Source organism: Chlamydotis macqueenii, chromosome 2 (assembly GCF_036417535.1).
Source record: "Chlamydotis macqueenii isolate bChlMac1 chromosome 2, bChlMac1.mat, whole genome shotgun sequence".
Lineage (NCBI taxonomy): Eukaryota > Metazoa > Chordata > Aves > Otidiformes > Otididae > Chlamydotis > Chlamydotis macqueenii.
In genome coordinates this window covers 17,535,762-17,556,666 of record NC_141557.1, presented here as the reverse complement: position 1 = coordinate 17,556,666, position 20,905 = coordinate 17,535,762, and the positions used below count along the sequence as shown (strand labels likewise).

At 38.8% G+C, this 20,905-nt stretch overlaps 1 protein-coding gene across 3 annotated transcripts in view; it reads left to right on the top strand.

Annotated features, from left to right (window-relative positions):
- The window catches only part of MYO3A (myosin IIIA), a 119,518-nt gene that overhangs the window by 72,854 nt on the left and 25,759 nt on the right, over positions 1-20,905 (top strand). Inside the window, exons 19-30 of one of the 3 annotated variants that reach the window (XM_086741554.1) lie at positions 4,488-4,641; positions 5,710-5,798; positions 7,554-7,683; positions 7,801-7,971; positions 10,026-10,105; positions 10,241-10,282; positions 10,730-10,807; positions 12,551-12,756; positions 14,877-14,988; positions 16,695-16,857; positions 17,507-17,593; positions 19,935-20,058. In XM_086741554.1, coding sequence (XP_086597680.1) covers positions 4,488-4,641; positions 5,710-5,798; positions 7,554-7,683; positions 7,801-7,971; positions 10,026-10,105; positions 10,241-10,282; positions 10,730-10,807; positions 12,551-12,756; positions 14,877-14,988; positions 16,695-16,857; positions 17,507-17,593; positions 19,935-20,058 — 1,436 coding nt within the window. The remainder of the gene's footprint in view (positions 1-4,487; positions 4,642-5,709; positions 5,799-7,553; positions 7,684-7,800; positions 7,972-10,025; positions 10,106-10,240; positions 10,283-10,729; positions 10,808-12,550; positions 12,757-14,876; positions 14,989-16,694; positions 16,858-17,506; positions 17,594-19,934; positions 20,059-20,905) is intronic. The other 2 variants (XM_086741555.1, XM_086741556.1) reach the window with 2 other exon arrangements.

Below are 20,905 nucleotides of genomic sequence, written 5' to 3'. Positions count from 1 at the left end.
TTACATCAAAAAAAACCAGTCTTTGAGAAAGCAGGTAGCTTCAGAATCTTTTCTGTTTGCTGTAAGGACTCTCCTGTGTTAACATCAGTAATGTACTTTAATTGTAAATACAGGCCCTCCCTGCAGAGAAATAAGAGAAAGCTATTTGCAGGAAAATATAAAATACAATTACTAAATTTTCTATACATGGAAAAAAAAGGAAATATTTACAAAATCATATGACTGAAATTGTTATTCTTAATGATACAAAGTATCACTTATGTAAAAGCCAAACAATAGGATGACCCCTGCTCTTTGCTGATGTGTCTGCCTGACTTTACACACATGTAAGGGTTTGTGTCTTCAGTACTAAAAGGCAGGAGTTATGTCTAGGAGAAGGCTGATGCCAGCAGTCACCAAGACCTTTGCGTCGAGTTTTCCTTAGCCCAAGCTGACTGTCATGCTGATGGAGCTATCCTGTTGCTGAGGTCTCAGGCTAACATCTCTCCACAGCCCTGTTCAATGACAGACAGATGTCTTGGATTGCTCTGTGCTCAGAAATCTCTAACATGACACTGCATTGCACCCTGTAGATCTGCCCAAGGGAGACTGCAGAACTTAATTTTTCACACTTCCCTCAAGAGAAGTAAAACTTATAGGAACATTATTTCTTCCCCTGTTTTGCCCTGTTTAATTCCATACACATACAAGTAGATTAACTTTTACATATCTGGTGGGAAGTCAAGGCTAAATCAGTTGATTATAGTCTAGTTCTCAATTAACCCATGTCAACCTAGTAAGTACTGATTATGTAAGTAGGGAAGGTGAATCATTTTTTGGCAACTTGAGCAATGAAGCCAAATAGTAAATGAACTCATAAGGCTGAATTGTACTTTCAGTGTTGCAGGTAGCATTGTCAGTGGTTTCTTTTCTGCATCTGAATCTGAAAAGTGTTCACAGTTTTGCTTTTCTTGGAAGTGTGGCCTACAAAAACATGGCCTCAGAAGTGACAGGAGTAGTAGAAAGGAACAGTGGTACTATCACCACCCGAGGCTCAGGGTGTCTGCTAGAGCAGAGTGTCTGTGTGCCAATGTGGAGAACTCAAGTCAAAATTAAGGGAATTTATTCTTTATTATTGACTTAATGATTGCATTCAAGAATAAAGGCTTTTAGGCCTGACTGCAATCACCTTTCCCTAATTTAACAGAAAGGTTGAAATGAGGAGTTAAGATAGTTTAAGATGAAGATAGATTAGATTCCAAATAGTCAGTGGAGACAAATGGGTACATCTCTGTCTCCACTGACTGGGAGGAAATGTGGCCTCTCAACTTAGTAACTTCTTTTATTTGTCTATAGTTAAGTGGAATGAATGCTGGCACAATCTTTTTTTAAGTTAATATTAAGCAAAGCACAACTTTTACACCTTCCATCCTGTCCTTTAAGGTGTTTCCCTTACATGTAAGGTACTGATGTAAGTTAATTGTGTGAGCTCCATGATCATTGGATCATTGGATCATAACAATAACAATAACATTGTCCAGCAAGACAACTTTCCCATTTCTTTCTCATTTGTGATTCTTCCATAAAAATTAAAAGGTGTAATGTCAAATACTTAAAACATTTTGAAAAGTGGCAAGTTTACTGTCAGTTGGAAGGATGTTACTTTTTGCATTAAATATATGCAATGTTTATTTTACATTCATATGACAATTTAATCTTCTACTTTAAGCTGGAAAGGGTTCATTCTGAATAAGTCTCCAGTGTTCCCATTTAAACCGAAGTGTCATCGTACCATATTCTCAGCAAAATGCCATTACTTTTTTTTTATTAATCATGAAGACCACTTCCTAATATATTTAATAATTATTTTGTTATTAAGTGAAACCAGATTGCACAAACTAATGTTACCTAGTTTTGATCACAGAAAAGATATCATGCAATACTGAGATGAGATAAGAGCCCAAGTATTAGTGTAACTCAGTAATTCCTTTTGACATCCCATCCATAGGAATACTTTCTAGTGGATTATGCTTTAGAATTTCAATGAGCAGCTGCTATTTTAAGGAGCTTTCTTGTCATAAAACATCACGGGGGATTACAGAGTCCTGTAGCTGATTCAGCTTATTAATTCAAATAAGATCTATTTCATTATGGTTTTATGATGTGCATCATTAAGTCTTTTATCCTTGCTGCTTGTATCCTAATAACATGGTTGAAGACCAGCACTGCATAAGAAAATGTAATATGGTATCTTATTTCTGAGCCATCTGTCACACTGGTGTCTGGAAGACTTGATTATCAGCCATCCTCCAGAAGCCCATGGGAAGTGATGCAGTGAATTCCTTCCCATATCCTACCGAGCAGACGGCAGCGTTACCGAAACTGTCAGCGCTGACACTCATTCAGTTGTCAAGGTGCAGAAACAAAAGACCGAATGGTCACATACACTGCAGGCTTGGAGGTCAGGCCCCGCGCACTGGCCAGGCATGGAGGGGAGCAAATGTTGCTGGTACAAGTGTAGTAGTACAGCTGTTACAGACCTCCTTTCAGTTTTGAGGAGAACTCTTTTATCAGCTCTCTAAACCAGGCTCTCTCACAAGCATTTGAAGTTGGAAGAAGTTAATCATTAGATAGATTTCTGTGAGAGCTTGTTTGAGGATGTCTGAGTGTCACAGGAACAATCTTCTCTGATAGATTCATCCTGAGCAATCTTTTCCTTTTTCCCCCTCAATAAGTGTACTCTTTATAATCCTAAGCAGTCACAGCTGGTTTCATGAACATAACATCTGTGTGTCGGTACAGCCATAGCCCTCAGTTAAACTGTCCCCACTCCGGTGTTATCTTTGGGAGATAACACAGACTCATTCCTTTCCTGCCACTAGCTCCTACAGGTATATAATTAACTTCTTGCCTATATCAGTGATACATTTATTACTCTCCTGTCTTATCCTGCTACTCAGGTCATTGATTAAAATAAAAAGCAAAACTCCACCTGTCCACTGCTCCAGGGAAGACATGAATGAAGTTAATGTTATGTGCCTGAGATGAGGAGCCCTCATGGGGCCATAGGAGAGATTCTTGCCACTTACATCCCTGTATGAGCGTATAAACTGAGCCATAATCTATCTTTAGAGTGAAGAGTGTCCTGGGGAATTAGATCAGTCTGGATACTGGAAGGGTTTAAGTACATATTCTGTGTTCTCTTTCAAATGGATTAGCAGATTTATTTATTTGGGCCTGTACTTCCAGGACAGTGTTATCGATTTTATTCATTTTGCTGTTTTTCTCTGGCTTAGAGATGAAGAGGTATGGCGTCTAATAACATGTGCTTTTCTACAGTACAGGGCAGTTAACTCCTTTTCGAAACGCTCAGTGTATCCCTTCTTCACTCACTCCTGGCTGTCATTCAGACTCAAGTGAATGACACACAAGGACAGGTCTTTCAGGGTTAGAGGTCTTTGAACTCATTAATGTTAGCCATCATTCATGTTTACGGCACTCTCCTCACAATGAATTCAGGATAGCACAATGGTGATGTTAACACCACACATTAATACAACACTTTTATAAAGTCCTATCCTTTGGAAGAGGGATGATTTCTAAAGTAGACCAAAAGGCTTAATTCTGCATTTGATAGGGTAGGGAGCAGCCTGCATGGGACTGAACTGTGCAGTGGATAACTGCGATTGCATTACGTAATGCAGGCAAGAATAATGGAGGGAGGCAGTCCCTAGGGCATCCTTCTCTTGGTAAATCTATGGCTGTCTTCTGCCTTGCTGAAGGATTGAAGAAAGTCATTCTTCTACTCTTCAGCTAGAATTTAAATTATTATCAAGATAAAACCATCACAACACACTGTGGACACAGCATTTGTTATCAAGTTTTTCTCAGTCTTGTAGGAATCCAAAGATATTTGCAGTCTTCAGGAAAAAAAAAACCACACACAAAAACCCCCAGCAGTTTTTCTATTGTTACATTAATACAACACTTTTATAAAGTCCTATCCTTTGGAAGAGGGATGATTTCTAAAGTAGATCAAACAAGTGAGGCCTCTGTAATCAGTAGTCTCTTCTGTAAATCTTGGCCACTGTACATCACATAGATCTGAGCAACAAATTAGGAATGTAAATGTAGCTCTAAATGATTAAGAAATATTTTTTATGTTGCAGACCAGGGAAGTAAATAGATAATGGGATCTCCACCTGCAAACACTGTACATTATCTTCTTCAACTCTACTTCTTTAATTCTTGCATATTCCTGGAAAGCATCTTACTTTACCAAATGTGCCATAGGAAGTACTTATGTATCCAAAGGCAAATTAAAATCTATAGCCTGACAGTGTGATACATCCTAACTGATATTTGTTCCTGCAAAACTTTGATGTCTTTAGCCCCAGGGCATACTTTTTCAATGTAGTTTTAATCTGCTACAGTTGACAGTTTGTGAATTATTTTTGGAAGTGGTTCTGTATACATAGACAAAACATGCCTTCTGTTGCTTGTTACAGAACGAATACCTATATGAAGGTGTTGATGCAAGAGTTATAGAATACGAGGACAACAGGCCCCTCTTAGATATGTTCTTGCAGAAACCAATGGGTTTATTGTCCCTGCTGGATGAGGAAAGTAGATTCCCACAAGCAACAGATCAGACACTTGTAGGTAAGTATATGGCTTATTTCACAGTTTTGCAGGATGTCTCCCTGTTAGATTTCTGTTTTCTAGTTATGTTGGTTATGTTTTTAGGGAGCCCACATTTCAGTGTCACAGTATGTTTGAGGGAGGCATGCATGCAGGGAAGTCTTTGAAGTTGATAGAGAAGCATCAAAAGGACAAATAAACCTAAGCTGCTGATCCAGGTTTTGAATTCTCCTGCCTTCAGGACTTTTTAGCTGCAGGGCTTGAAAGATAAAGATCAAACTGAGTTAAAACTCTAGGTTCATATGCCAGTAACACTGTTTTCAGTGTTGAGTCATGTTCAGCTCTGAGACTTTTCATGAGCCATACCTGAACAAGAATGTTGATGCTTTTTAAGCGTAATATCTGCAAACCTGCCTCAGTGCCTTTCAGCAAATTATGCTTCCTGGTTTTTTTCTATTCAGAAATTAAAATTAAAACACTTACGTATGTTGTAATTCAGATCCTGAATATTTCAGTGCTGATGAGTAGTTGCAGTTACAGTTGATTTAGTTACTTCAGTGGGGTTTCAATGCAAATAAATCTTTGGTTTACTCATTTTTGAATGTGCAAAGTGTCAGATAAGCGTTTTAACCAACATCCAACCACAAAACCTAACAACATCCAGTGGCAATCCCCATGCTAAAGTAATTATATGAGCTTGTTGTCTTTCTGTCCTCATACTTTATAGTCTACAGTACAGAGTCCCTCAATCAATTGGTAAATGTTTCCTCATAATTTCCTAAGGAATCTTGAGGAAGGATTACTACGTTGTTTCATATATGAAGATCAAAAGCTTAGAAAGGCAAGCGATTTTGTGAGGTCACACAGAAAAAATTGGTACAAAGTAACTGAACCAAGAGCTCCCATACACTCTATCTGGTGCCTTTTGTTAGAAGCCCATTATGGTATCTTTGTCCTTAAAAACATCAAAGCCTGTTTTGTGCCTCCGTGTTGTCTGAGAAGTCAGGCAATATTCTTAGAGGGATTCAGCTTCAGAAGACAATTATTTTACAGTAACTCCAGTAAGATAAGCTGTATGTTTCCTTTCAGAAAAATTTGAAGATAATTTGAAGTCAAAATATTTTTGGAGACCCAAAAGAGTAGATCTAACCTTTGGAATTTATCATTATGCAGGAAAGGTAAGAGGCCTAATGATATTAGTTGGGGATTGTGGAATGGTAGGGCTGGAAAGAAATGGAAGAGGTCAGCTGGGTTGGTTCTCAAACTTCATCTATTCAGGCCTGACATGGAAATGTTGGCAGTGCCTTTCACATCAAAAGTAAATTGGAAAGTTATTTTCCCTCACAAAAAAAAAAAACAATAGCAGGAGTGTATTTTTCTTAAATGTCACCAAGTAAATGAACTGACTGTATTACAGCAGAACCAAAAAATGATGATCGCGTAATGCAACTCAGTGCCCTTCTCCCTAGTTCCTCAAAGTCCTGTGCCATGCTTATTCTCACTACTTGGATCAGGATCTAGCGCCATTCTTTCTCCTACCTCCTACACCCCATCAGCCTAACTTCTTAGTTCTGTACTTTATCATCAGCCAGATAGTTAATGCAGGCCCTGCTTTCTGCTTCATTTGAGGAGCAGTGTCTTGCCCTCCTGTACAAGGCGACTTGTTGAAGATGCCTTTCAAACTCAGGAGGAGTTGCTGACACGCTGCGGCAAGATGCCAGTGGTCACCTGAGCCTTTCCTTGTAAAAGCAGGAGCTCCCACCTCTTTTAAAAGGGTATGGAGTGGGCATTGCTGTCTCATATAGGAAACTATGTTGAGTCTTTGCAATGCTGGAGCAGCTGGCCTGGAAAGAGGCAACATACTGCCCATCAGCTGATGGAAAATAACTTGCCCCTTGTGTAAGACAGCCAGCTACAGAAGGCCTGCAGTAACTCCTCTGAACCTCAAATCTACCTGAATTACACTTCACCAGCACAGCATATGTCATTGCTGAGAAGCAGAGAGACAGCACTCCCTGTACCATTCCTGATACCAGCCACTGAAGATGGGGATTCCACCAGTGCCCCATTAGCCCTTTCCAGTGTTCAACAAGCTTTTTCACTAGGAAGTTTCTCCTACTGTCTACCTTATATCTCCATTGCTGTGATTTAAGTTCATTAGCCCTAGTCCTGTTTACTGTGGAACTGGAGAACAATTTATTTCCTCTTCCTTTACAAGCCTTTTTTTTTGTAATTTAAGACTGTTAGTGGGTTGTTTTGTGAGGGGTTTTTCTAAATTAAATATGTCAGTATCTTCTACCCTTCTTCACAGGCCAGGTTTTCTTGTGGGCCCTTTACAGCATCCTTGAGATAGACCCATGGAGGTATATTTTGAGTTAGGTACACCATTCCTGGAATTTATTTAGAGATATTTCACTTGCCAGTATGCACTTTGCGATTTTGCAAACTTCCTCTACAATCAATATAGAGATCTCTAGGAAGACTGGTAAGTCCTGAGTCCAGTACAGCAAGATATGAATGGGACAGAAAGATTGTACAATCATATGGATAATCCTGTGTGATATGGTCAAAATCAAGTGCATTAATTGTGCATTCACACATGTACTGGTGGTGTAAAGGAGGACTACGATACACTTGTCCTAGTGATAAATCCACACTGGCTAAAACTAATATTAACATACCTGCATTAGGGAAAATAAATGTCTCAAGCTACTTTGGAATGATGGATTTGCTTTTAGTCATCTGCATCATAATGGTTCTCAGTATTGAAAAGTTAGAACTTTCAGTGATCGAAATATTGTAAGCAAGAGCAAGCCTTATGGCTGAAAAACTATTTGTGTATCTTGATATATTAAAAGCCACACGCCAGAGTGCTTAAATTTACAATTACTTTTCAAAATCCCAGAAGATGCATAAATGCACTTTTAAAACAGGTTCTGTATAATGCAAGTGGATTCCTAGCCAAAAATAGAGATACTCTGCCAGCTGATATTGTGCTGCTACTGCGATCATCTGAAAACAATCTGACGCGACAGCTGGTAACCCATCCTCTTACAAAAACAGGTATTGCTATTGTGGTAATCTTATTCTACTCTAGCCTTTGTGATGACCACTGCTAGGTTTCATGTGTCCATTTGTTGATGACATTATACACTTTGTGGCTTAACTTTCCAACCCTAGAATCTATACAGAGTGGAGCCCCAGCCATCTCAAGCTGCAGGGGAGGGATTGGTCTGGTCAAGTGCCAAGGAAGTGGTAGAGGCTTCTTTCAGGGTCCTCTCTTCAGGGTAGGGGAGCAAGACAGGGAGTGGAGTGCATCCCTTGAGTTGAGGACTGAACAGAAAGGATCAGGTAAGTCACTGGCCTTTTTGGGACAGGGAATATACAAATTGCCTGTTTTGTCTCAGTGCAATTTTTCTCTAAAGTAGTAGAGAACCAAGGTTGGGGCTCCTAACATCTGCTGCGAAGAGTGAGAGACACTTCTCTATTTCCCCAGTCTTTTAGTCCTTTACAATAGGTCATTGATGGGTACCTAGTAATGAGCCCTTCCTCTGGCAGTGCAGAAGTTGGAGTGGAGGAATATGACTGGCTCTACAGAAAGTACTCCTAAGTTGTCCAGGTTCATGCACAGTGTGCTACTTGCTATTTTAGGATGATGAGTAAAGGCTCCTTACAACCAGTTTGTTATTGTGTTGTATTACTCCCTGTGTGATGGCATTGATGCCATACAGTAACTACTTGACAACATTACTTTCTTGTACAATTACATGGGAGATGTACTTGTAGCAGAACAGAAAAGCTAAATTGGGTGAGCCTAATAGAAATTTCTATAAAATGTTATCGTAGCTTACAGAAACTGTCTTGGCAAAGCTCCTGTTCTTCACAAAGGGAGCTTTGCTGGTGGAATGCAAAGTTGACGGTCTATTTTAAGTTAGTGTTCTTGGGAGAACACTGAGTGCGATGTCCTTGCCTGAACGTTTTGACTCATTGATATCTGCTCAGATACTAAACTATAATTTCTGTAGAGCCAAAGTCAGGGCCCAAATGGTCCCAATAACTGATCCCAAGTCTTATGTAATGTTTTGCAAGATAACTGAAGGTTGTTTTAGTCTTCTTGTTAAATATTATGAAGCACTGTGTGTAGCCTTCCATAAGTGACCCAAACTATCTAGCTATAGCCAACTAAAAGTTAGATTTCTGATCTACATTATTCATCTAGAATCAGTGGAAATGTAGAGGTTTACCCAGAGTCCAGCTCATCCTGCCTATCTCAAGTATTTATCTTAGGATGGGATAACTCTCTCTTGAAGGTGCCTCTCTCCACTGAATACAGCAGGGATCCTATAGACACCTCACTTTCAGGTAGATAAAGTTAGGTGTGAGTAATCCCCTCTCTTTCCTTCACACCCTGTGATAGTCAGCTAAGCCCAAGGGAAGTTTAGCACTTGATATCGTCACATAATACATGACACATTAGCTCAGCATGCTGTATATTTGCAGCTGTCTATCCAGCTCTTATCCACCTCTTACTGAGAGTAGCTGAGCACAGAGAGATTACAGGCTTTCCCAGTGGAGAGTGAGATTCCAGAGGTGTTACGTTCTTAGCAGAAGCAATGGCAGCGTGCAGCAATGGTTGGGGTTTATCAACAGAGTGACATGGTGGAAAGCTCAGCAGAATTTTTATTATTTCTTTAGAAGACCAGTGTCTGTGTAAACCACTCCAATGCATCTAGTCCTTTACGTCATCATAGTAAAGGTATTACTTGATTAAGAATGCCAAAGTCAGAGTCTTAAGACTAGGTCTATGCTAGTAAACCAAACAGGGTCAGTGAACAGTAGTTGAAACACTCCCACAGGATTGCCCATTCTGATTAATTGTTAACATGTCTCCCTGGAACAGTTTTGGACCATGTCAGCTAGCAGTCTCCCAGAAATACCAAGACACACTTCAAGAGAAAACGCAGGCCAGTGATGGTGTCCAACAATTCTGTGGAAAGATACAACCTTATTTTCACCAGGAGGTTGAAAAAGTAGTGAAGTGTAAAGTTTAGCCTTATAGACTTGAGTCATGTCATGTCACTTGCCATCAGGGCCGGAGAAGGGTGCTAGTACTTTTTTTTTAACTTAACATATATGTAGCCTTAGAACTAGAATAGTACAATAACTCTAGCAGGTGACATAAGTGCAGAAGGAGGAAAATTCAGCCCATGTTCTATCTTCATGGAGCTTCTTCAGAGCTTGTTCTGTCCCAAGGGTGAAAGGGGAAATGAGGACATACTCCAAAAAAGTCAATGATCTTTATAATCATATGGTTACACTGGGGGCATGAATAAGGTTGAGCATAGTTTTTAGTTTAGATCAGGTGTAAGCATTTTGGTAGGCTGCTTTCTTTCATCTTCCCATAGGTAACCTGGCACACACTAAAAGCAAAACTACAATCAGTTACCAAATGTGGACCCCCCAGAAATCAATCAGTCATACAAAGGTAAGAAAACTGATTTCATGATTCTGTATTGAACCTTAATTTAAACCAGAAAGGCAATACTGTTATTGATACTAAAAGTAAGCAAGTAACCCCTTCCTTGGTTTTTCTCCCTCTCCTATTTTCTTTTCTGTTTAGCTGGATATCTTTGTGTTGTGCAATTCATATTCCTTCCGTGAGGTAAAAACCTAACATTTCCCTTCTTTCTGGCTATAGTTTTGTAACAACTCCAGGGGAAAAAAAATGTTATTTTCTAGCTGTATTGTAGCAAAAAGAGAAATTAAAATATTGGTGTGGAATATAGTCAAGTTCCTTAGAGAACTACCAAAGTAACACTGATGATGAAATAACAGACAGGACCTCAGACATTGTCAGGTTATTTGTGGCAGTTATGTAGATGCTCAGCTATTGAATTGTGTTCTCTGTGCGTGAACGTTTGTGTATTGTGTTGTAATGTAATGTACTGGTGTAAATAATTTGTGCTAGTGATCATGCTGTAACTTTCTGTTTAGAATACTTTTTTTTTATTAGTCATGTTCTCTGATGGGTGCTTTGTTGTGGCATTAGAAAGGGCACTACATGCTCAACAGAGATAAAAAGTGTTATTTTCTTTCTTCATCTTTATAGAATGAAGCAGGAGATACCGGGCATCATCCAAGAGAGACAACCAGCATGAAAACACAGACAGTTGCTTCTTATTTTAGAGTAAGATATCAGGTCTTTTAATAAATTTTTCTAGAGTGGAATGAATGTTTATTCTTTCACCTTTTGAAATGCACCTGTTGACTTAGAGTCAACAGTGATCCATGTAGAGTTTGTGAACTGCATATATGGTGCAGTGGTCTGTGCAGTACAATATCTGGCCGTGCTGCTGGTCCTGCGATAGAAAATCACTGCGAAGAGCATTCTTTCCTCCAAAGTGGTGCACAGATTTCACTTGGGCTCAGCTCTGAATTTCCAACTCTTATTTAGTCATATCTCCCAGCAAAAATGTAAACATGGCTGAGGTGATGTTGATGACCTGTAAGAGTTCATTTACATCTATGACAGAGAACAGTAAGGAGCAAGATCTCTGTTTAGCAGATAAAATTGCACAGCTTTGTGCACTGCAAAGATTATTTCAGCTTAGCTATCATCGTGGTCCAAAGCTGCATGGTGTTTTAAAGTTCTAGATGGAAAAAAATTTATTGAATCTCATTCTAATTCTAACCTAGTGTCTGTGATTCAGTGCATTACTGGCACATCTAGCATCAGAGGTGGCAAATGAGTTAATTATATTTACACTTTTCTGTTACTATTTTCTGTAGTGGAAATCCTTGCTCAGATCATGCTAGCTAATGCTCTTAAATGGAGATTCAGCTTCAGCCCCACTGATTTACTCATACGCAGAAGTCTACAGGTGACTGAGAAAAGCATCTGCCACCTCAGACTGAGTGGAAAAAAAAAATTATCCATTAGTGTGTCCTACTTGTTTGCGTTCAATTGGTACAGTAGTGGTCAAGCTAATTAAGCACTTTGCTGCATGGTACAGCGTCTGTCCAGAATGGAATTGCACATTTTAATAGGAAACATATGGCTCTTGATGTCCTACACTGCATTACCTCCTAGCTGCCTCTTTGTGTTGAGTCAGGTTGAATCTTGAGGAATGAGCCTCTTCATTTCTGTTTTAATAAGATCCTTCCATGAAGCAATTTTATGAAACACCAGTCAACGCTGTTTACAGCCAGAATCACCTCAGTTGGCATGGGGAGCTACAAACTGCATCCCCTCTGCTAGCCTAGTACCCTGATGAGGTTAGAAAAGTGCAACTTTGGAATTGTGATTTTGTTTCCTTCTAGTTTTGCCCTCCTCAAAGGTTTCCTTTTGGCAGGGAAGCTACAGTATCACCATCAGCCTATACAATGAACAGGACATGCTAGATCAGAGCAGTTTAAGCAGCCCCTCTTCCAGAGTGGCCTTAGTTTCCTGCAGTCTAATGAAGGGATGGCAATATTTATTGGCTTGCTGCTCTTCCACTTCCTATCCGTTGACAGATAATTTACTCTCTTGGTGAATAAGGATCTTCAAATAGGTGACAACAGGAGAAAGAGAAAGTGGGCTGTAATTACCTAACAAAGCTCCAAGAGAAGCAGATAAGTATAAGGAGAGTTTCTATCATATATTGGACATTATGGCAGTTTGTGAAAATGTTCTGTGTGGAATTTGGTACATCTGTTTGGAGTCAGTGTTTCTCTCAGGTAGTATACGCTAGTAACTTAGACATCTTATCTAAGCCAAGATTGTTGTTGGGTCATTTACTTCATCTACCATTAAAGTACCAGCTTACTAAAATGTAAATAGATTTGGACGTGATTCTGATCATACGAAATAAAATTTCAGCTCCACATGGACCTATATATAAGTTTTATAAATATCCTGATGGCAGATTATCTTGTTACTTTCTTGCAGTATTCTCTGATGGATTTGTTATCCAAAATGGTCGTCGGCCAGCCTCATTTTGTCAGGTGCATCAAGCCAAACAACGACCGACAGGCAAACAAGTTTGATAAAGAAAAAGTGTTGGTTCAGCTGCGTTACACAGGAATTCTGGAGACAGCAAGAATTCGAAGACAGGGTTATTCACACCGTATACTGTTCGCTAACTTCATAAAACGGTAACATTGATGTGAAGAAGGCTTTTTCTCTCATATCATTGCTGCCCAGTGTTTGCTAAGCATGAGCAGTGTCTTTGTTGTGGTCCTTAAAGAAAAAATACAAAGACATTTCCTGTGACAAAGATTACGGACTGGATGACAAAGAGTAGTTAGGCACAAGATTAGTGACCCATTTTGGCTTGTAGGGGAAGATGATGCATCTCAGGATGATTGCTTTCAGGCTCCCTGCACATTTGAGTAAAAATTGTCTTGCTTATAATCTGCAAGTTTTCTTCACAGACTTGAGGTTTAGAAATGTAATGCTTCAAATTAAAGCTGAGAATTTGGAGAAATAGCATCCAAGGAGTGCCACAGTTTCTCTACCTCCTAACGTTCAGCACTGTGCAGCATCTGCTTGTGCCGGGTGGATGATAATTTGGTATTGCTAATCTAGGGCTGAGAAGTTCATTAAGTGCATAGGTTTTTTTTTAAAATATATAATTTCTAAGTATTAGTCACTTGTTAAGAAGAAGAGTAATGAACTCATTAACATTTTATAATTCCTTTAACTATCTCTTCTTCCTCTGCCCCAAAAAAATACTCCTGAGCAGTTAATCTGTCCTTCTGTCTTACAAATAAAGACCCTGAGTATTTTCCTCAATCAGAACTGAGATTTGTGGAGTGGATATCAAAACTGGGAAGAAGTAAGCAACACCATTCAGACAGAAGCACTTAAAAGTAATAGGGCACTAGAAACAGAGAGCTAGCAGCAGAGTGCTGCAGGTGCATGAGGAGAGAGAGGAAAGACAAAGTGATGTTTTTACAGCACTGTTTCTGGAAAGAATAATCCTAGGACTATTACTGTTTCAGAAGAGTGTAGCATAGGAAAAGGTATTTATCACTGCACAAAGATGTGCTGTGGCTTTTGGTCAGTGCTTTTTATAAAAAAGTTTACTGTTCAAGTAAAAGAGAGGAAAGTAGTGAATATAATGGGGTAGCTCTCCAGAGAGTGTGCCCCTGAATGCAGTGAGACTGTGCAAATCTCTAGCACTGAGGATAAGACCCTCAGACAAAAAGGGGTTTTTATTAAGTATCTTTTTCTTTTCTTTTTTAATAGTTGAGAGTTACAGGTAGACCTGGGATAATGTCAAAATTATTTTGTTAGAATAAAAATAAGCCAATTCATTGTGTAGCAAAAAGAAAAAAAAAAGGAGCTGTAGGAATTGATGATAATGCAGGAATCAGCATTGTACCTTTTTATTATTACTATGAGGAAAATGTTACCATTACTTAAAGCTGGTACAATGCAAGCTTTGTGTATAAAGGCTGAATAACAAGAAACAAGCAGAATGGACTGTCAGGAAGCACACATAATTAATGCAATTTTCCTGAATTAAAAAAAAAAAAAAAAAAAACAAGATAGGTATTGTTCAGTTTGTCACAGAGCATTTTGGAAAGTCCTGGAACACACAAGAACTTTCCTACCCAGCAGCTGAGCTGGTACATTATGGGCAATTTTTATGTGTGAGCATCCTGACCTCTTTTCCTAGTCAGAATTAATTCTGAGTAATGAGTTTGCCAGATTAAGTGCTTACATATGATATGTCTTAACAGCACATATATATTCCAAAAGGATCTGCAAAGCTGAATCCAGGGAGGTAACAATAACTGTGATGCATCTCATATCATGTTAACTATCTCAAAGGTAGATGTTCTAGAACAAGAGATAAGATATGAAATTTTCATTACATTTCTAGGTATGAAATAAGCAAATTTAGGCAGAAAAGCATTAAAAATATTTTTATTTTGCCACTGAAATAATTTTCACACAATGCAGAGAGCCAGAGCAGCAAAGAACTGGTGCACAACTCTGCTTGGGTTGCACAGTTTTTAAAACCCTTCTGGTGTTGATACAGAATTAAACAACCCTCCAGGGTGTGCAATATGTCATTCATCCACTTTTGATTGAGTTTCTCAGTACTGCATATAAATCACAGCAATTTCTTTCATATGCTGTTTTGTTTTTTCAGTGCTATGTTTTCTTTCATGCAACTGTTTTTGTTATTTAAATGAATGGTTTAAAAGTATTTGCATCTATTGCTTGCTATTAATGGAATAAAGAATCATATATTTGTCTTTAGGTATTACCTCATCTGTTACAAAACAAATGATGATCCTCCAGTCAGCCCGGAAACCTGTGCTGCCATCTTGGAAAAAGCCCGCCTTGACAACTGGGTTCTTGGAAAAACTAAAGTAATTTTTTAATATACTGTATCTGCATTATTGCAGTATGTCATTGTTAACTTATTAAGCAATTTGTTTTCTCACCCATTTGGTTGGGGTAGCTCTTGGTCTCTATTGGTTTGAAAAGAACACCCTTTGCTGGTACTGTTCCCTGATACCTGGCTGAAATCCTGACCCTATGAAGTGTTAAAATTCTGATCAGCTTTAGTGAGACCACAGTGCAAAGCAGTATGTGACAAAAACACTGTTTGCATTTTCTTTCAAAAAATGTAGTAAGGATCCCAGTGAGCTTAGTCCAAGCGTTCTTAAGATAAAGAAGTTACACTTCTTCCGTGGAGCAATCAGACTCCCAAAGGGAGAGGAACAGGTTTTGGCTTTCCAGCCAGAGGCCTCTGTAGCAGACTTTGCTGAGCACTGGGGGAAGAGATAGCGAGATGATCCCATATATATGAAGTGAGGGCAGACTTCATTATAAGAGAACCACATGTCTGTTCCCACACTCTGTGGTTCTAGCTCACTAGTCTCCCGGTATGCCAGAGAGGGACACCCACCCACCGCCAACTGACAGATCTCAGGAGGTCTGTCAGAGAAAAGAAGCATCAGACAAGTACTGCACCAAGTCTCTCTCCTTACTAATGTAACAGAAGTGCCCAGGAAGGATATGGATAGAGAGAGATGGATCAGGAACTATTTGAAATCACCTCAGTATAGAAGAAACAGCTGTTCTTCTTCTGAGACATCTTGGAGAGTTGGAACAGAAGTCATGAAGTTACCTCCTCCTCAACCTTCATGTCCCTCTGCTGTCCTAGTGAGGCTAATGGGCAACATGCAGCAAAGGAAGCGTATCCTGAGATGTGAGATCTATAGCTTATGTTTACTTTAATTAGGGTTAACCTGTGTCTGTACCAATAAGTGATAGGATCATAGAATCATAGAATAATCAGGGTTGGAAGGGACCTTTAAAGGTTATCTAGTCCAACCCCCCTGCAAGGAGCAGGGACATCCCCAACCGGATCAGGTTGCTCAGAGCCCCATCCAACCTGGCCTTGAACGTTTCCAGGGATGGGGCATCAACTGCCTCTCTGGGCAACCTGTGCCAGTGTTCTACCACCCTCATTGTAAAAAATTTTTTCCTAATCTGAAGCATCAAAGATCAGGGGGATTCTGAAAAATAAGCGTAGTTATTGTCTTAATTGCACAAGCTCTTTCTACACATTTTATTTTCTCCTAATATACACCAGGAATGTGTTTGTATCCCTTGTACTGGACTAGTTTTTCAGGGGTTATATGAGCTTCATGCCTGATAAAAGCAATTTAGTAAATAAACAATGCCTTAGATTTAAATTGGAAAGCAGAGAGGTTGAAGGTTCCAGATTTGGATCACGTTTATGTAACATACAAGATTTGTGAGGTTAGCAAAACAGTCAGCTTCATAGTTTTGAGAACAGATTCAGAGTTACAGACTGAAGTTTTGCACTGGGACTTTAAAACATCTTCCTGTGAAAGCATGAAGCTGACAAAAGATACTGAAGGGGAGAGTAAGGTAAACTAATACCCTAAACAATCAAAATGCTATCTTTAACAAGAATGATCCTTTAGATACTAGAGCTAAACAGTCTGTTCATCTTGTAACTTGTTGATGTTAAATGGATTGAATCAATACAGGGCCTAGGAGGCTAACTAAAACTTTTGCTTGTCTGTCTACTCTTTTTAAGGTATTCCTCAAATACTATCATGTGGAACAGCTAAATTTAATGCGGAAGGAGACGGTTGACATGATTATTTTGATTCAAGCTTGTATCAGAGGGTGGCTGGGTTCAAGGAGATACAAAAAGATAAAGGAACAAAGGGAACAAAGTGCTATTAAAATACAGTCAGGTAACAGCTTTAAAACATTTAATATTTTGCTTAAAGCTAGTGCATGAGTAGAGTTGATAGATGGATGTGCATGTTGAATGCGGATTTTTTTTCTGTTTTCCTGCTGTTACATTTGACAAAATACCTTCTACTTAGTGGTATCTATTCTTACGAAGAAAACTTTATTTTAACTAATTTATGACATTCTCTTTACTGAAATTATGTTTATCAATGTTACATTTAAAGGCGATTTTAACAATGGAAGGAGGTGATTGCAGAGATGATACTGTTATTAATATTCTGGCATGCTCTGACAAGGTTGTATAATATAATAATGAAAATAAAATGTATTATCTGTCCTGGATAGTAAGACTACTTACACTGTTGATGGAGATATCAACTGAAATTTTTAATACATTTCAAACATCTTCTTATTTTACATTCTGATTCTCTTGTGGTTTGCATTCAACTCATTCATAACAACTCTGCTCACCAGAAAATGTAGGTTTTGTGTAGATTTACTGCTTGTGCTTGTTTGCCATTTTTTTTTTGAAAGATAAAGCCTGCAAAAGGTCTATGAATATTTTAATGGAGGTCTGTAATTCCTTACAGACTATTTTTATTCTTACAGCCTTTTGTAGTTTATTTAATTTTTGACATCTCTTTTCAGCTTACAGAGGTTTTGTTGCTCGTAAAGAATACACAAATGCAAAACGTAATAAAAAAGTGGAAGAATATATTACTAGACTTCAAGCAAGTAAGAATTGTTTGCTTTTGTGGCTTTTAATCTGCTATCCATACACAATATGTTGATCCAGATTCTTTGCTGTTACCTAGCTACACTGATTGACTATGCTCATTTACACTTTCTGCGGTATAATTGATATATTATGTATCTATATACAGTGGTTGAAACAGGTCAATGTATTCAGTTACCTCTACCTTAAAGTGGCGTAGAGGCACTTTCCAAAGCTGTGAAGTGGGCTGGTTAAATGCCAGAGCAAGACTGTTCACTCCCAGTCTGATATATCTAAGTATTACAGCTGGTAGTGTTGAAGCCCCATATGATATTATGTATGCTCTTCTATTAGGAATAGGTTTTGTTATCTATCTGTAATAGTTATGTTTGAGAAGATCACAACCTGTAATTTCACTCATGTCTCTGATTCTTTTTGCCATCGCTCAGTCCAACCTAGATAAATATTCCTTCTCTTCTGCAGCAATAATCGCCTTGTGCCCAGATGTATGCTACGTGACATCCCTTTTTCCTCCCTGTAGTTCTGTCTCCCCTGTCCCTACAGAGATGACCCTGTGCCAGATGTAGTTGAGGCAGCTCTGAAATCAGCAGCAGTACAACTAGAGGGGCACAGGTCTGAAAACAGGTGGCACAAATCTGCACAGCACTTTCAGTAATTACAAAGGTGGTGACCCCAAATATAAGCTAGTGCTGCCAGTACCCAGGCTATCTAGATTTAAACTACCTCAGCTATGCTTTCATGAGTATATACCGACACCAGTGCTGGTTTTAATCATTGTCAGTTGCATCTGTTAATTGCACTGAAGAGCACTTCACTGCAACTGGTAGCACTATACAGTGCTGCTCACACTGAACCACTGCATCTAGTGGAGCCCAAGTTGGGCTAAATTATGAGTAAGGAAAGCTAAACCAAATAAAACCTAGTACCAAATTATATCAATGTGTTAAAATAGACTGCTTATGTTCCCTTCCCATTTTTAAGGGAGCTTGACCTTTCCCTGTGATGCAAAACACTCTCAGCAGCGTTGGAGTAAGAGTTCCCATATCTACCGTCTCCTCCGAGTATTTAAATCACCTGAATCCTCTATCCCCATAGTCTTGGTACTGCATTTGGAATTACAGTTCAACAGAAATATTTTGACAAAACACTATATTGTTTTTGTTTTGCCAGGGATTAGTGAATTTATGCTGAATCCCTGGAATTGCAGACTTGCCTAAATCACAGCACTGTGGAGACTGTGCCAATTCCCATTAGGAAATTATTTGCAAGTTCAGGATTTTTTGAAGCAACATTCTGAATGCAATTCAGATTCTGATTAAGACACTTCATTGTAGATATCTAAAAGTGACCTAGGTGTCTAAACTCCTCTTATAGTCAGCAGAGCCTAAAGTTTGATTCATTTTATTCAAAGCCACCAAATGCTCTGCTCATTTGCCCCTATATTGGTATCTAGTGTCATTTGAGCTGCCCTAGGTTATCCTGGCCAGTAGCTTTATTTCATGTGATATACCCAACTTTCTCTCTCTAGGAAGTCCTGTCTGTCTTGTTCTTTCTGCCAGCTCCATGCAGATGCCTTGGCTATCCTGGAGCACTTTAGATGGCACTAGATACCTATGTGCCAGCAATTGCATCAAGCAAGTGACCATTCTACCTACATGTCCCAGGGAGGATCCATGTTTGAGTCCTTATTCACTCTGATTCAGACCAGAAACTTGAAATTGTGCCTCCCACAAAGCGCAGTTAGCAAGTACTCTTGCACGGTGCACCTGGTTACTGTGGAGTTTAGCACATCTTTCATGCTGAGCTTTTTCATTTATAATAATCAGTCTTTGCAAAAGGAGCATGAGATAAGTCTTCTGTAACTGCTGAGCTATAAAATTTTTACTTTCTCTGTGATTTAGTGAATGTTCAGCTAATTCCAAGCCTATGCCAGAAGAGAGCCTGGATAATCAGGTGTTTCCCAGGGAAATGAAAGGCTGAGTCAAATCAATTGCCTGAATCAGATAAAGCAGTTACAGGGAGCTGAGAGCAGTGTGTTTTAGAGGCACTTCTATAGCACTGTGCTTCTGCTTCATTCTGCATCTTCCTGTATTTTGTTTAGTCCAATGAAATATGAAGAAAGAGCTTGTTTCTATCCTCATGTAGAATGGGTGCAGCTTTCTGAAATCTTAAAAAAGTTTTGTGGGACAGAATAATTTGATGACATGTAAAATAATAACCCCCCTGGTTCATATTTTCTTATTGGTTTTTTTTTTATGCTGTTATCATTTGACTCTCTGAAATGTGTGGGATACCCATTGCTTGTTACTTAAGGTTGTTTTATATGACAATTTGTATCAGTTGCCAGAGGATACTTGCTCAGGAAGAAGAGAAAAGAACTAACTGAGGCAAGGAACAAAGCAGCAATAACAATTCAGTCTCACTACAGGGGATATAAGGAGAAGAAGATCTTCAAAAGGAGGAGGTAGTGTTGTTCTCTATCTCTTATGTCACTCAAATGTATCCCTTTTCAGTAACAACACTGCTGAAAGATAGCCATCTAAACTGAAAGTGAAGCAAATTAGGATTATTCTAGATAGGTATGCAGAGGTAATGTCCATTTATGTGGAGGTTTTTAATATCAGTAGCCAATTTTCTCATATTTTCAAGCCCAGGGAATAAAGACATATTTAGGGGAAAGATCAACAATATTGTGCTTACATGTAATGTTAATGTAATCTGTAGAGAAGTCTCCTTTTGGAACTAGCTCATCATAAAAAATGCCAGACAAGAGCAAGAAATAGGCATCTGCAAGGAACTTTCTTCTCATCTTAAGTCACTGAGATAAGCATAGGTGATGACAGCAGGAACCCAGATGTCTTGCTGAGATAAAACAGCTAAAAGTTAGGTGAGGTGAATCACATTCTAAATATTTCTGCAATGTGGTTGTAGTCCCAATCTCTGAAATAGAGCTAGTAGCACTTTAGTCATCACCATTGTTTTTTCAGTTACAGCATTTAAGTAGGTGGAGACTAGTCCAGAGAGATGGAAAACAGCTATGAAAGTCTCCAGAGTCTTTCAGAGGGAAGGAACAGGGTGGTAGATTTCACCTGGCACTGAAGTTTTATTGACAATAACAAAGACAGTTTAGGGAATAGGTCTTTTAAATTTGACCTTGACTTATGCCCAGGATGATTCTTTTTACATTCCTACTGTGAGTTGAGGCAGTTTTCCTTCATGAATACATTTAGTATTGTGTATATTTATACATATTTGAGATACTAAAAAGTTTCTGCCTTACATTTTTATTAAAATTCAAGTTAATTATTTTC